The sequence below is a fragment of the Diceros bicornis genome, chromosome 10 (assembly GCF_020826845.1).
Source record: "Diceros bicornis minor isolate mBicDic1 chromosome 10, mDicBic1.mat.cur, whole genome shotgun sequence".
Taxonomy (NCBI): Eukaryota; Metazoa; Chordata; class Mammalia; order Perissodactyla; family Rhinocerotidae; genus Diceros; species Diceros bicornis.
This window is the reverse complement of record NC_080749.1, coordinates 50,504,449-50,518,836: the sequence shown is the minus strand read 5'-3', so window position 1 is coordinate 50,518,836 and position 14,388 is coordinate 50,504,449. Positions and strand designations below refer to the sequence as shown.

At 41.7% G+C, this 14,388-nt stretch overlaps 1 protein-coding gene across 10 annotated transcripts in view; it reads right to left on the bottom strand.

Annotated features, from left to right (window-relative positions):
* Positions 1-5,639, bottom strand: part of NOSTRIN (nitric oxide synthase trafficking) — a 59,184-nt gene extending 53,545 nt beyond the window's left edge. For 3 of the 10 annotated variants that reach the window (XM_058549180.1, XM_058549182.1, XM_058549185.1), the window contains exons 1-2: positions 5,408-5,636; positions 3,169-3,384 (exon numbers count right to left, since the gene is read on the bottom strand). In XM_058549180.1, coding sequence (XP_058405163.1) covers positions 3,169-3,195 — 27 coding nt within the window. In that variant the 5' untranslated portion in view covers positions 3,196-3,384; positions 5,408-5,636. Of the gene's footprint in view, positions 1-3,168; positions 3,385-5,407 lie in introns of all 10 variants that reach the window. The other 7 variants (XM_058549188.1, XM_058549189.1, XM_058549187.1 and 4 more) reach the window with 5 other exon arrangements.
* Between the last annotated feature and the right edge of the window lie 8,749 nt (positions 5,640-14,388).

The window sequence follows — 14,388 nt, the reverse complement described above, 5'->3', positions numbered from 1 at the left end:
TTTTAAAAAATCTTCTTCAAATAAGTTCTGACAGGGGCTGGCCCGGTGGCACAAGCGGTTAAGTGCTGGCGCTCTGCTGTGGTGGCCTGGGGTTCGCCGGTTCGGATTCTGGGTGTGCACCAACACACCGTTTGTCAAGCCATGTTGTGGCGGCGTCGCATATAAATTGGAGGAAGATGGATACGGATGTTAGCCCAGGGCCAGTCTTCCTCAGCAAAAAAAAGAAGAGGATTGGCAGATGTTAACACAGGGCTGATCTTCCTCACACACACACACACAAAATAAGTTCTGACAATCTCAAGATTAGTTAAAAGCCCTACATAGCATTTAGGCAATCTTTGTGCTACCGTGATGACTAATAATTTGACCATAGATGCTGACCCGGCTCCTTGAGGTTTTACAGCCCAGCCATCAGCCTATCTTGCCCACTGGAGCATGACCTAAAAGAAGAGATTTTTTAACTTTTAAAAATTGGTGAAATCTATTTTACTCAGAGTAATATTTTCAAATACATAAAGTAAAATAACAGGATTACAAAGGAAATGAATTATATAGATATCTATTTATAAAAACATATTTTAAAATCATGATATTATGTGTCCTTTTTAATTAACATACTAAATAACGTCTTAAGATTACCAAAAATTTTTAAGTGATGCTGAGTGTAAACAATATTTCTAGACATCTGTAAACAACTGCAAGATTACATAAACACATACGTGATTTTTATTGGTTACAAAGTCACAGACACTGCAGTAGTACTAGGGTTAGTTGTTTATATTCAAAATTGAAGGAAATTCTAAATTTCTGTTAGGAAATAGTAAAAACAATGAGGTCATGTTTTTCCCATTGAAGTTCACGCAACTCACTGATTTCCATGAGTGGATCCACTGGGGTAGACCAGGTTAAGAACTGTAGCTAAACTAAGGCTTTATGATTAATTATGTTCTGTGCAACCCTAGGGACTCATGGAAAGGGACATTTTGCAGATGGTTAAACCTGTGGGATCTTTTTGGTTTCTTCCTGAGACTACCTAAGTTTCATGAAGCATTCATTTGCATTCCTTTGCTTTATTCTGTTCCCACACTGCAGCCTCATCTTTATACAGCATTGTTCCCCAAGTACAAACTAGGACTGCACCAGGAAATCAACTTGAATACTTGATGAAGATGAAACAATTGCAAATAAATAAAGATTCCATGACTTTAGAAGATTTAGAAACCCTGGCTGAAGGGATATCAGCCTCCTCTTGACTCCTTTTGGTGGCACTGGGCCCACAGAGATGACCTTCAAGGTTTTGGACAAGGATAGGAGTCCTTGGGGCGATGATTCAGCATAGGGAAAAAAACTCTCCAGCATATCAGGGAGGGAGCATTAAGGTGACACAGAGATATGGTGATGGGTTGTCTTGGGGGCTGCTCAAAAGGAAACATTTCTCCTAGTTCCCGATCTGAAGGCAGCCTTGGAAAAGAATGTTAGGCTTTCAGTTTTTATTTTTTAACTTTTTTTTTTTTTTTTGTGAGGAAGATCAGCCCTGAGCTAACATCTGATGCCAATCCTCCTCTTTTTTTTTTCTGAGGAAGACTGGCCCTGAGCTAACATCCGTGCCCATCTTCCTCTACTTTATGTGGGACGCCGCCACAGCATGGCCTGACAAGCCATGCGTCGGTGCATGCCCAGGATCCGAACCAAGGTCACCAGCAGCAGAGAGCACGCACCTAACCACTTGCGCCCCAGGCCGGCCCCTTTTATTTTTTAACTTAACCTGGTCTCAGTTTCCCTCTCTTCTATCTCACTCTTCCCTTGGTCTTGACTTTCTTCTTCTTCGGTGCCTGTTGGTGCCAATTTTTTGCCTTCACTTATCCTGTCCCTGTCCCACTCAACCACTCCTACACAAAAACGTCATCCAAGTATCAGTGACGAGAAAGGAGAGGAGTTAACATTTTAGTAAGGGAGCAAATGCAAAGAGTGAAAAATAAACAAACATTAGATAATTAAACAACAAAAGACTTTTTAAAAAAGTTGTCTGTTCTTACCAATGGGGAGAAGACTGGGACGGAGGAAATTAAAGGGAGGAAGTTTCACTCAAAATCTATATACAACCTTATTGTTGGAATTTGTTTTTACATTAGAGACATATTACTTTTGTATTTAAAAAAGTAAAAGTAGGCAGAGCCTGCTACTACGTTGTCATTATTAATATTACTAGCCACTATGACGTCATCTCGTTTAGCTTGTCATTCATGAGCTCATTTTGTGGAATCGCAATTAAAGTTCTATCTTCTCTAAGCCTGTGTTTTCCTCGTCCATCGAATAAATCAAATGCAACCAATAATTGTTGGCCTTTTTCTTTATGGCTTTATTGCAGCCACCGTTTATTTGCTTCTCCACAATTGTTTTTTTTTTTTAAATAAAATGCTTGGAGGATGAATGCAACCCTTGCTTCTGATGTTACCAATTTTAGCTTTTTGGCATCATTTATTGGGATAACACTCTGACAGCCCTTGATTACTTTATTTCCTCCCCCCTTTATTTTAATTGTTCCTCATTTCCTAAATTACATCTCTGCTATTGCTGTTAATGACCTCACAATGTGTTTTGAATTTTGACCAATCTTCTATTTTTGGTAAAACTCCCCAGACTGAAACAAACATGTTGGTAACCTGTCTAACAGCCACAGCAGGCCAGACAGAGTGGGGAGTCTGTCCTTCCTCCTTCAGGACTTGCAATTCTTGGCTCTAAATGATATGAGAAAATACGAAAAAACCTTCCACCCTAACTTCATTCCCAGAGCCCAAAATCGGCTGCAGACATTCTGCGTGTTGCTGTATCCACTCTACACATGATGTTGGCACCATTGGTGTATGTTTTAAGATTGTTTTCCAAACAGCCACCATCTGCATGCAAATATGATACTATACCCACTCGAAGTATTCCCAAGAACACAAGAATAAAAGATGACCATTATCTGCCCTGTCATTTGTTAGAAAGGGCTCTGTTTTAAATCCAACCAAAGAAAAACCACAGATTTTTGTACGACAGCCTATACCTAAACATGTTTGGCTTCTGAGCGTCTCAGATTTCTTAAGTTAAAATCCATTAACACATAAATCTACCCTTCAGCCACCCTCTCACACACAGGCACGCAAACCATGCCGAGCTACTCACCGAACAATCTGTCAGTGGGTCCCTCATGTTGCAATGTTCTCTGCTTCCGTCCTTTTACCTACTCTCCAGCATTTGGAATGCTGCAATCGAGGTTGGGTGTGTCCTGGACTTCCGGGATTCAAAGGGCCTAGAGTACGTCAGTCCTTGTCAAACACCCCGAGGAGGAAGTCCCAGCCCTGGACTTTCATCCCGTTTGTTTCCTGAAAAAGCCAAGAACTGCTCTGGGTCAAGAGAGCTGGAGCGAGATGGTGGGAAGGACTTCTATGAATACTTAGGGCAGAATACTGAGTCCTAAACTGTGTGTGGGGCCTTGAGAGAAGGCCCAGAGGCTACAAAGTATCCCTGATAATTCAGTTGCTCGGGGCTGATAATAGAGGGACGCATATTCTCTTAACTTGCTATATTAATCACATTTTTTGTTTTCTGTATTTTATGGTGCTTTGCCATGTTAGGGCATTTTGGACTTGGGGGGGAGGGTCTGCCTCCCCCCGGATTAGCTAATTCCTAGAGAAAGCAGGCAATTTGCCTGTGACTTTGATATGCAAAACAACCAATTCAGAGCCCAGACCCCAAACCACCTTCTTTATCTAACTTTCACATACAAGTCAATAGTCCCCCTGCCAAAAATCATCCCAGGGCCAGGTACCAAACAATCAGGACCACACCCATATAACTAGACTACAGTGGAAAATGTCCAGGGAGCATTCTCCAGGGAGCAGGACACACATTAACTACCTCGCAGGACCTAACTCAACCCAACCCTCACACCCAGCCCAATAGGACCAACAGACTAAGCTATTAAGTTAAGAAGAATTATTCTACGTTTGGCCTCTTTTTTTTTTTTTTTTTGTGAGGAAGATCAGCCCTGTGCTAACATCTGCCAATCCTCCTCTTTTTTTGCTGAGGAAGACTGGCCCTGGGCTAACATCCATGCCCGTCTTCCTCCACTTTATATGGGACGCCGCCACAGCATGGCTTGCCAAGCGGTGCGTCCGTGCATGCCTGGGATCCAAAGCGGCGAAGCCCGGGCTGCTGCAGTGGAGCGCGCGCACTTAACCGCTTGCGCTACTGGGCAGGCCCTGACCTCATTTTTTTTTATCACTCAAAAGGATAAATAGAACTAGAAATCAGCCATCAGCAACTTATTTTTTATTGCTTTTTCTGCACCTGTGGTGCCAGTTGTCAGTCCTCAGATTTCCAGCTAATGTCCTGTTGCCTTGGGACAGCCATTTGCTGGGCTGTGTGGGCAGCTTTGCTCTGATAGGCAGGGCCCCAGCCCAAAAGAAACTCCGTCAGCACAGACCAGTGGAGCACTTTAGAGCTGCCCAGGTGGCTCCAGCTCCATTCATCTGCCCTGAGTGTCCAGGATCCATTCCAAGTCCTCAGAAATAATGAATGAAGAGGGAGGGGACAATGAGGGAAGAGAACTTGCCCTGCAACCAGAGTGGAGAGGAGGGGTCCTTAGTCAGGGACCACCATTCTCACACTTAACAATGTTCTCCCCTTGCTTCACCAAAGGAACTCTATCACTGGAGGTTACAAGATTGAGCAGGAGCTATCAGGGGGCAAGCATTAGACAGGGCAACCGAGTATATGGAAAGACATGTAGCGACATATTACAAACTGAGGTTAATAACACGTCAGTCACTCAGATTCCCACCGCAGGGTTCCCTGCCCTCAGAGACTGTAGATATACTCGGTTCCAGGGCCTGGGGCAGCTCCACGTCTTCTCCTTGATTCCTGCTGCACTTGGTCTCAGTTCAGCCCCAACTCAGTTCAAAATGGTGAGATTGGCCTCCCTTGCCAGTTTCCACAAGAAATGCCAAGCTTATGGTGGTCTTTGCGGCCCTATTGAAGAGTGGTAGGACATTCCTACACCCATACTCCTCATGTGTGTCTCTCCCAGCTGGCTCCCAGACACCTGCTCAATTAAAATATCTTCATCCTCATCCTGCTGCAATATCCCTCTCACAGACTGCTGTCAGGGCGGCAGGGTGTCCTGGATGAATCTTGACTGAGAATTAGAGTTTGGCTCTTTGTTGAGCTTCTCAGAAGGGTGTTTGAATCTGCAAAAACTTTGATTTTGGAGATGAGAAAGGGGGTTGTATCAGCTATCTCTTGTCACAATAATGCTGTGTAATAAACAGAAACCCCAGTGGCTTTAAACGGCACAGACTATTTAATTCACAAGTCTATGGTTTAGCTGAATGGTTCTTCTGGTCTCCCTGGCCTCACTTACCCAAGAGCAGGTCATCTACTCTCTGCTGATCTTGGCCGGGCTTGGCAGGGCAGCTCTTCTGGGCTCTGCCGGGCAGGTGACTGGCTCTGGGCTGAGACAATTTTTCCCCAGCTGCGGTCTAACCCAGGCTGTTCTCAGGGCGTGGCAGAGGAGCCCACAGCGTGAGTGGAACTCAGGAACTGACACACTATCACTTCAGCCACGTTCAGCTGACCAAAGCCAATCAAAGGCCAGGCCAGATTCAAGGGGGTGGGGGAGATTCCACTCCTTAAAGGGAGGAGCTGAATGTCTCATTGCAAAGGACAGAGATACAGAGAGGGGCAAAGAATTGGGATTAGTTTTACATTCAATCCATTACAAAGGTCAGTCAATATTTGTTCTGGAGTGACTAGAGAGATAAAGCAGAAAGAACACTGGAGGGGGTGGGGCTGATATATGTCACCGTCTCCTTTTCCCCAATTCAGCCTCAGGAGACAAGTTTGAAACTTCAGTTAGACTGAAGCTGGGGAGAGAAATAAGAGGAGATAAATTCACGAGAAAGTCTAGATATAAATTTGGAGATAGGGCCATTGTCCCCTCTGATCCTACACGTACTCTGCCAAAGAACACAGCTGTGCGTACCTCCCCTGGGGTAGAGAGCAGGGCAGGAGGAAGTAGCAAAGCAGTTTCTCTGAGGTGTCTCCAGCACTTGGGACTGTGGCTGGCCAGGCACCTTGGCAAGGAGGCCAGATCAGGCCAACTTGAGCAAGTTTATCCTTGCCCATGTGACAACCCCGCCGCCGGCTGACTCCCAGCAATGGCCCAGGGGCCTTGGGAAAAGGAAGCTGAGTTCCCATGTGAGCAAGAAGGGGAAGAGCCTCCTAGTTTTGGAATTCATATTAACATAACCTCATTTGTATCTACAGGTTGTGAGAACTATATATAGTAAAGCATCTCAAAGAAGGTATACTATACGTTTTTTCTAAAAGATTTCGTGCCCAAGGCATTCTTTTGAGTTCTCTGTCCTCAGGTTTGTCTCTGGCCATATGTTTCTGGCCTGCACTCATTCTCTGGTTTCTTTCCAGCCCAGGTCCCCAGCTTGACTTACTGTTTGACCTCTCAGATCCCAATCTTCCTGCTTCCTTTCTCAGTCTATGCTCAGCATTCACCTTCCTGGCATGGCCTCTCTGCAGAAAGAAAACCTGCAATGGACTCCCTTGCGTCTGGCCCGGAACCTACTCCACTGCACCCCTCCCACCCCATTTTATGCTTCCTCCAAAGGGAGTCAACAACAGAAGTACACATTTGTTAAGTGCTTATAAGCAGATGTTGAGTGTCAGTAAGTTAGTAAGAAACAGGAGCCCAAATGTAATAGAAGTTAATGGTAATTCAAAACTTGCCTTGGAAGTTTCTTTAGTAGCTGAAGCATGCAAAGAATTGGAAACAGCACAAACATCCATCAATAGGGCCCTGGTTAAATACCTTATGGTAATACAAGCTCACATTTAGAGGATTTACCATCTATGAGGCACTATTCTAAGTGCTTTACAAATATTAATTTATTTAATCATCATAGCAATCATTTGACATAGATATGTATTATTTTGATCCTATAATACACACAGGGAAGCTGAGGCACAGGGTGGTTAACTGACTTACCCAAGATCACACAGTTAGTGGTGGTATAGTTGGGATTTATCTGACTCCAATGCTTCCATGTTTCATTACTACACTACACTGCCATTCAACCCAGACAATGGGATACAAAACATCCTAAAAATGAGGACAGAGTACAAAACATTTAGTTACATGTACTGACTTAGAACTGCATTTGGACGTCAGGAAGACAAAATCATGACTACCGAAGAACCACACAACTTAAATGTAGACAATGAAGACATTGAAATTGTTAAAGATTTTGTTTACTTTGGTTCAGTCATCAATTTAAATGGAGACTGCAGCCAAGAAATCAAGAGAAGACTGAGCCTTGGGAGGCAGCAATGAGAGAATTAGGATAAATCATCAAGTGCAAGGAAGTGTCATTAGAGACTAAACACTCATGTTCCCAACTACTATGTATGGGTGGAAAAACTGCACAGTGAAGAAGGCTGACAGGGAAAAAAATAAATTCCTTTGAAATATGGTCTTGGAGGAGAGCTCTATGGATACTCCAGACTGGCAGAAAGATGAATGAGTGGGTCCTAGAGCAAATTAAGCCTGAACTATCACTGGAGGCAAAAGTGATAAACCTGGGGCTGTCCTACGTTGGGCACATCGTGAGAAGGCAGGATTCTTTGGAAAAGAAAATAGTGCTGGGAAAAGTAGAAGACAGTAGGAAAAGAGGAAGATGAAATATGAGATGGATTGACTCCATAAAGGAAGCCATAGGCATGAGTCTATAGGAGATGAGCAGGGCTGTTGAGGACAGGACATTGTGGACATCACTCATTCATAGGGTCCCCAGGAGTCAGAGCCGACTTGACAGCACATAACAACAACAACTACTGACTTAGAAACAGGTTGCAAAAGAATAAGTATGATCCTAGTTTGGGACATATATTAAAAAAATATCTAGACACATATCTAGCAGACAGACAATAGCATACCTCTGAAAGTTGGGATTATGGAAGACTTATTTTCTAGGTCATACATTTCTGTATAATTTTAATATTTGAAACTAACATGTATTGCTTTAGAAACCAAATAAGACAAATAACATTTTTAAAAAGGATAAAAATTATGCTAACTTCAGTTTTTAAAAAGGAAGAGTGATAAGCAAAATGGTGACAGCAGGCCTTGTTAGTTCATATCTCCAGGACTGTGCATAATGCTGTTCCTTCTACCTTTATGTTGGCTTAGTTGACTTTTATTTATTATAAAGTCCAGCTTGTGTTGTTTTCCCCAGACACAGTACACTATTGCCTTTGTACTACTGCTATCCATTGCACATACCTCTTATGATTCACTTATTCCATTGTGTTGAAATTATTAGTTTAATGGTGTGCCTCCCACACTACTCAGTGGGCTCCTTATAGTAAAGTACCTGGAGCAAAGTAAATGTTCAATAAATAATTGTTTTTGTTTCATCGAATTCAATACTGAGAAAGTGACCCCATTAGCTACTTCCTTTCCCTTGACAAGGCAGGGAACGTTGCTTATGGGTAGGCCTATATCATCAGCTCTCAGGAAGCAGAGTTCAAAACACTGAGAGCGAAGATAAGTGCGACCTTCTGGACAGGAACTCTAAAATGGGAAATGGCTCAAATGCATTTGGGAGTCTCTGACACTCTGATTGAAAATGGCCTTGACAAGCAGGAAACTGAGACGGAATCAGAAGAATCCCAAGGGGCCACTTAGAGAACATCCTTGGAGTTTTGTTGGCTAAAAGATATAAACAGATGAAATAAGAAGAGTCTTGGGACCAAGGATAAAATCAAAGAGTGGCCTAATGCTAAGAATAAATTTGGGAAAGTTGGAGTCTAATATGAGCTGAGTTCTGCAAAGTTTGCCAAGAACTTCTAAGAGAATTTTCAATATATCCACAGCAGGAGGAGTGTAAAGGGACAGCCCCTGGGCTTGGGGTAGCTGGTCTGTGTTCTCAATGATGGAGTGAACAGGAGGGCCCAGCCAGGCTGCTGAGTTCCAGGGGTTAGCAGGTCAGGCAGAGCAGCTGGCGATGAGTGCATGACATCTTCAAAGCACTTTCCTCCCAGAACCAGCTGCAACATTGGTGACACGTCTTTACCCATCTTCTCAAGGCCAGCTCCCACTTCTGAGTCCTGGACCAAGCTTAGTTCTTGGCCTGTTTGAGCTGAGACAGGACCAGCACCATCTCCACTGCTGTTTCGGGCATGTGAGAGTCACGGACAGTGTTTACAAGACATGACGTCACTTCCGCCAATCACTCTCAGAGGAAAGTGTAAAAGCAATCTCATTCTGACTAAATTACTTTTTATTTTTAGTCTCTGGTTGCTGCAGTGATTAGTTTCCTTAATTTCCATATCTCTCCAAAGCTGGAAGATACATTTCTAAAGCCTTGCCTTAATGCATACATTAAGAAAAAGCACATTTGCTCAAAGCCTCAGGATGGAAAAAAAAAATCTATCTAATTTAGAAGCACTAATGAGTGTTTTAAACTGGAGCAGGAGGGAGGGGTGGCACACATGGATATTGTTATTGTTAATAGCCTGCCTAATTTGTAGCATCGAAGGTAACTTTGATGTTCAGTTTGTACTAATTATATTGTGGTTTTAAAAGTTGCACAAAATAAGCTTTTTACCACTTTCCACTTTATAAAAATTGTCTAATTTTTAAATCGAAGTCCAAATGGTCATAATTAACTTACTTTCTAATTACAAACCAGCCCTGCATTCTGTGTGCTAGGGTTGAATTTTCATTGTGCATGCCCAAGTTTCACATATATTAATTTAAAATTTCCAGATGTTAATGGAGAATAAAGACGAAATCAAATAGATTAATTTGCATAAAACAAATTAGTGTAAATTTGCTTTTCCCCAATAAGTCCTAGGAAATGAAGACTAATAGACAACTAATTAACAATCAAGTCATCCTACAGCTGTGATCTATGGCTTTAACTTCCAAAAAAAAGCACAAGAAGGCTATTCTACAAATACAGATTAGTTCAAATTACATTATATCTCCATTTGATCACCTATGTTAATACTCATGTGCCATTACTTACATTTCTCTAAGCTAATCTAAGACCAGTCTTAAGGATGTCAATTAAAATGCACATTGGAATGTCTAATATAGGGTTGCTTTAGTCTCCAGGGCAAGCTATGAGTTTGACATTTTTGCATATGTAAATAAAGAGCTACTTGCAGGATTTATTTGCCTTTTCTACCTTGGTTATACTTCCATGTTATAAATCTGATTTATAGTTATTTCATATAGATCATTGCCAGGTTATGGAGATAGAGTCTTAGAAAACAAAGCACACCAAACGGTTATTTACCGAGGTTCCTTCAGCAGCAGGTACTGGGGAGCTGGGGGATGGGCACAGAGAGGAGAGGGAGCTTGACTCTTCATTCTGGTTCCTTTTTCTCATTTGGAATTTTATATGATGTGCTTGCATCACCTATTCAAACGTATAAACTAATTTATTTTTAAAGCCGTCTCACAACCCTGGGACTGAGAGCACACAGTGTATAAAGCCTGTTTACTCAGAACTCAGGTTCAGTCAACCAGTTCTCTGTGTACTTGCTAAATGTCCCCCGCTGTTGTCTTCTTATTCAAATTATTTAACCCCTTAGTTGGCTTCTCCTACAACTCTTCTGAAATGGTTCTCTGGAAAATCCCTGTTTCTTTCACTTTGCCTCTCTGTAGCATTTCATACGACTGATAATTCGTTTATCCTTATGCATTCCTTCATTCATTCACTTATTCAGTGAGGTGTTATGTAGCACCCTCTTTGATCCAGGCAATATGAGGGATGCATAAATGAACAAGCTCCAATCCCTTCTTTCAAGGAGCTCAGTGTCATGAAGGAAGGTTATATTACATCGGGATAGATTATATAAGAGAGGTCTTTACAGAAATGTGATGGGAATTCCAAAGAGGTACCCAGCTCAGCTTGGTTGAGGTAGGGGATCATGCCAGAACACGCTGGCAAGAGATGGTCACTCTGATGCTTGAAGGACATACATTAATTGTCTGTGCATAAGAAAGTGTGTGTTGGTGTATTCAGAGAATTATAAATCCCTCAAGAGTGCCTTGAGCACACTGTGTGGGACCTTATAGTTGACAAGGCTGAAGAGATATGCAGGGTCCAGACATGGGAATCCTTGGGTGCCATGTTTTAACTTTAACCCAAAAGTAATTGGAACCACAGAGGGATCTTTTTCAGTGTAGGATTTTAAGCACATTTGTGATATTCAGGTGTTCATTTTAGACTGATCACTCTGACAGCAGTATGGAGATTCTAAAGAGAGCTGAGACAAGAATCAGGAAGAGTGGGAGCCTCTTGCCAGGAACCAGGAGACAAATGGTGACGCCTTAAAATGGAGAGGAAGGGATAGAGTTTTAAAATGGAACCTGCATGATTTAGTGATGGATTGAATTGGGAGTAAACGGTGAAGGAGTGGGAGGATCTAGAACGAAACCCAGGCTTCTGGCATCCTCCCTAAGATTACCTTCTCTATGGCCTCCATAGGAGGCACTATAGGGCAGGAATTAAGAGTATAAGCTTTGGAGTGTGAAAAATGTGGGTTCAAAAGTTGGCTATACTATACATTAGTATGCTAATTCGGGGGGAACTTCTTAACTTCATTAAGCCTTAGTTTCTTGATATGTAAAATGGAGGTAATAATACCATGTACCTCATAGCAGAGTGTACATAACAAATGTTCAATAAACACCAGCTGTTTATTATTACTGTAATCATTATCATTTTAATTTACTTTTGCATAATAAATTAAGGAATTATTAAAGATGATTGTATATTACACATTTGAAACATTGAAAAATACAACTACTGTAATTCAAAAACTTGAAAAAACTAACATGACTACTTACCAAACAATTTAGAATTCTCAAGAAGTTTTAGCTAACGCATTTTCTTCTTTCACTAAATATCCCTTGAATAGACTGAAGCATTTTGTATTGCTTTATTGATCTTGGAACTCAGCATTCTCATTTTTAAAAAGAGATTTTGCTGTATCTAAACATCTGAAAATTTCACTTGAGACATTATCAAGGTTTTGAAAACAAATATATTAATTTAAAAATTATCTCAAAGTTACAGACAAATTGCAAGTTTAGTACACAGAATTTTTTCTTTCACACCTTAATATTTTCGTATATAGTTCCCACAAACAAAGACATTCTTCAACAAAACCACAATACAACCCTCAAAAGCAGGAAATTAACACTGATTCATTACTACATCTACTCCTCAGTTCCACCAATTGTCCTAATTATGTTCACCATAGCGACAGGATCCAATTCAGTATCATGTGTTCAGTTGTCATGTGTCTTTAGTCTCCTTCACTCTGGAACAGTTCTTCAGTCTTTGCTTGACTTTTATGCCATTGACACATTTGAAGATTACCGGGTAATTATTTTGTAGACTGCCCCTCAATTTGCATTTATCTGATATTTGCTCACGATTAGATTCAGGTTCTGCATCTTTGGCAGGAATATCACAGAAGTGATGCTGCTTTCTTTTTGCATGCAATCAAGTGACTCACGATTTCATTTGTCCCATTACTGATGGCATTTACTTGATTAAGATGGTGTCTGTCAGGCTTCACTGTAAAATTACTACTTTCACCTTTGCAGTTAATAAATATTTTGTGGGCATGTATCTTGAAACCATGCAAACACCTCATTCCTCATCAAAACTTCATTTTATTCATTTATTAATTTATATGAACACACAGTTTCCCATTTTACTCAATGCATTATAATCAGTTACTATTATTAATTTTGATGCACAAAATGTCCCAGATTTGGCCAGCAAGAGCCCCTTCAACTTGGTTCTTTGTCCTTATACAATTTTTCCATCATTCTTTGAGTACTTCCTTGCTTTCTGTCCCAACAAGATGTTCCATCCCAACCTGTGCTTTCTTGCCCAGCCCTGGATTCAGCCACTTCTTCAAGGAGCCTTGGCTCCTCTTAGTGGAGAATGGATTTAGGATGAATTTAGAAACCAAGACCTGGCGTTAGTTCTGCTCACTGGGGAGTCACTGGTTCCAGGCCCTAAGATGGACGGCTAGGGAATATATATAAATACACTCACATATACACAGATATACACTTATTCTTATTTATTTTGATATCTATATATTGAAAACCGTGAGTTTACACGGATATGTATAATTTTAATCCAAATACTACTAAGTTTATTCAGTTTTCTCCCCCTCCATATTTGTAATTCCCTTTTCTAACAATGAGAAACTGTCTCCCGTTATCCTTAATATATTATAAATTCGATCAATCCCCCTGCATGTAGCCAATCTCCCACTGAAGCCACTCTGATATTCCTTGCTCCGACATCCCATGCCAGGCTGCTCCTCTGCAGGGATGCCCTCATCATCCTGCTCAGGCTCAATACTTCGTGCTGGGCTCCCGCTTGTGTGGACACCGTCTTCACGCCCCCCTGACTCTCCACGCTGTGCTGGAGACCTCCATTAACCCCACTTGGCCTCTAGCACCCCACTCTGGGCCACCACGACTCCGCCACCTGCCATCAACATCCACCCTGCTCTGTCCCGTCCAAGGCTTTGGGACTGAACAGTTCCCAAACAGTTCCTGTTCTCTTTCCAGGAAGATAAGAGAAGAGAAGGAAAGGAAGAGAGAAAGAGGCAGAAGGGAAGGTCATCGTTATCGTTAACATCATTGTATTTCTTCCTATCTCTGTTATCACTGAGTGCTTTGCTGGCTTATCTTCTTCCTCATATCCCTCTGCTGTGGGCATTTCCCAAGGTTCCCTTTCAGTAGGCAACAGAGAAATGACTCAGAGCTCGGACTAAGTTATTTGCATCACTGCTTTCTGGCTCTGAGACCTTGGCAAGGTTCTTATCTTCTTTGTGCATCTGTCTCTTTATCTAAAAAAATGGAAATAATAAATAGTTACAGTCCCGTTTTTCCAAATTTTGGTAGATATTCTGAATGAATGGGCTCTCATCAGCTCACTTCAAAATGTAAAAATCAGCTCATTTATCCCTTCTGAAACTCATTCATTTCCTGAAGCTCTCATTTCTGTAAACATATACATTCATTCTACAAGCATTTATTGAGTGCTTACTATGTAGCAAATGTGGTGGGTAAGGATCCAGATATAAGAAGCAAGATCTTTGCTCCCAAGATGCTTACAATCAAGTGGGGGAGGTAGTGTGATAAGCACTCCGATGGAGTTAAATGGCTGTAACTTTTCTTCTCTAGGAAGAGTAATACATTCCAACAGGCTAAGGTTTTCTGAGAGGAGGTGATCCTAAAGGTAGTCCTGAAGGCCATACAAGAATTAACTAGATGGAGAAGAG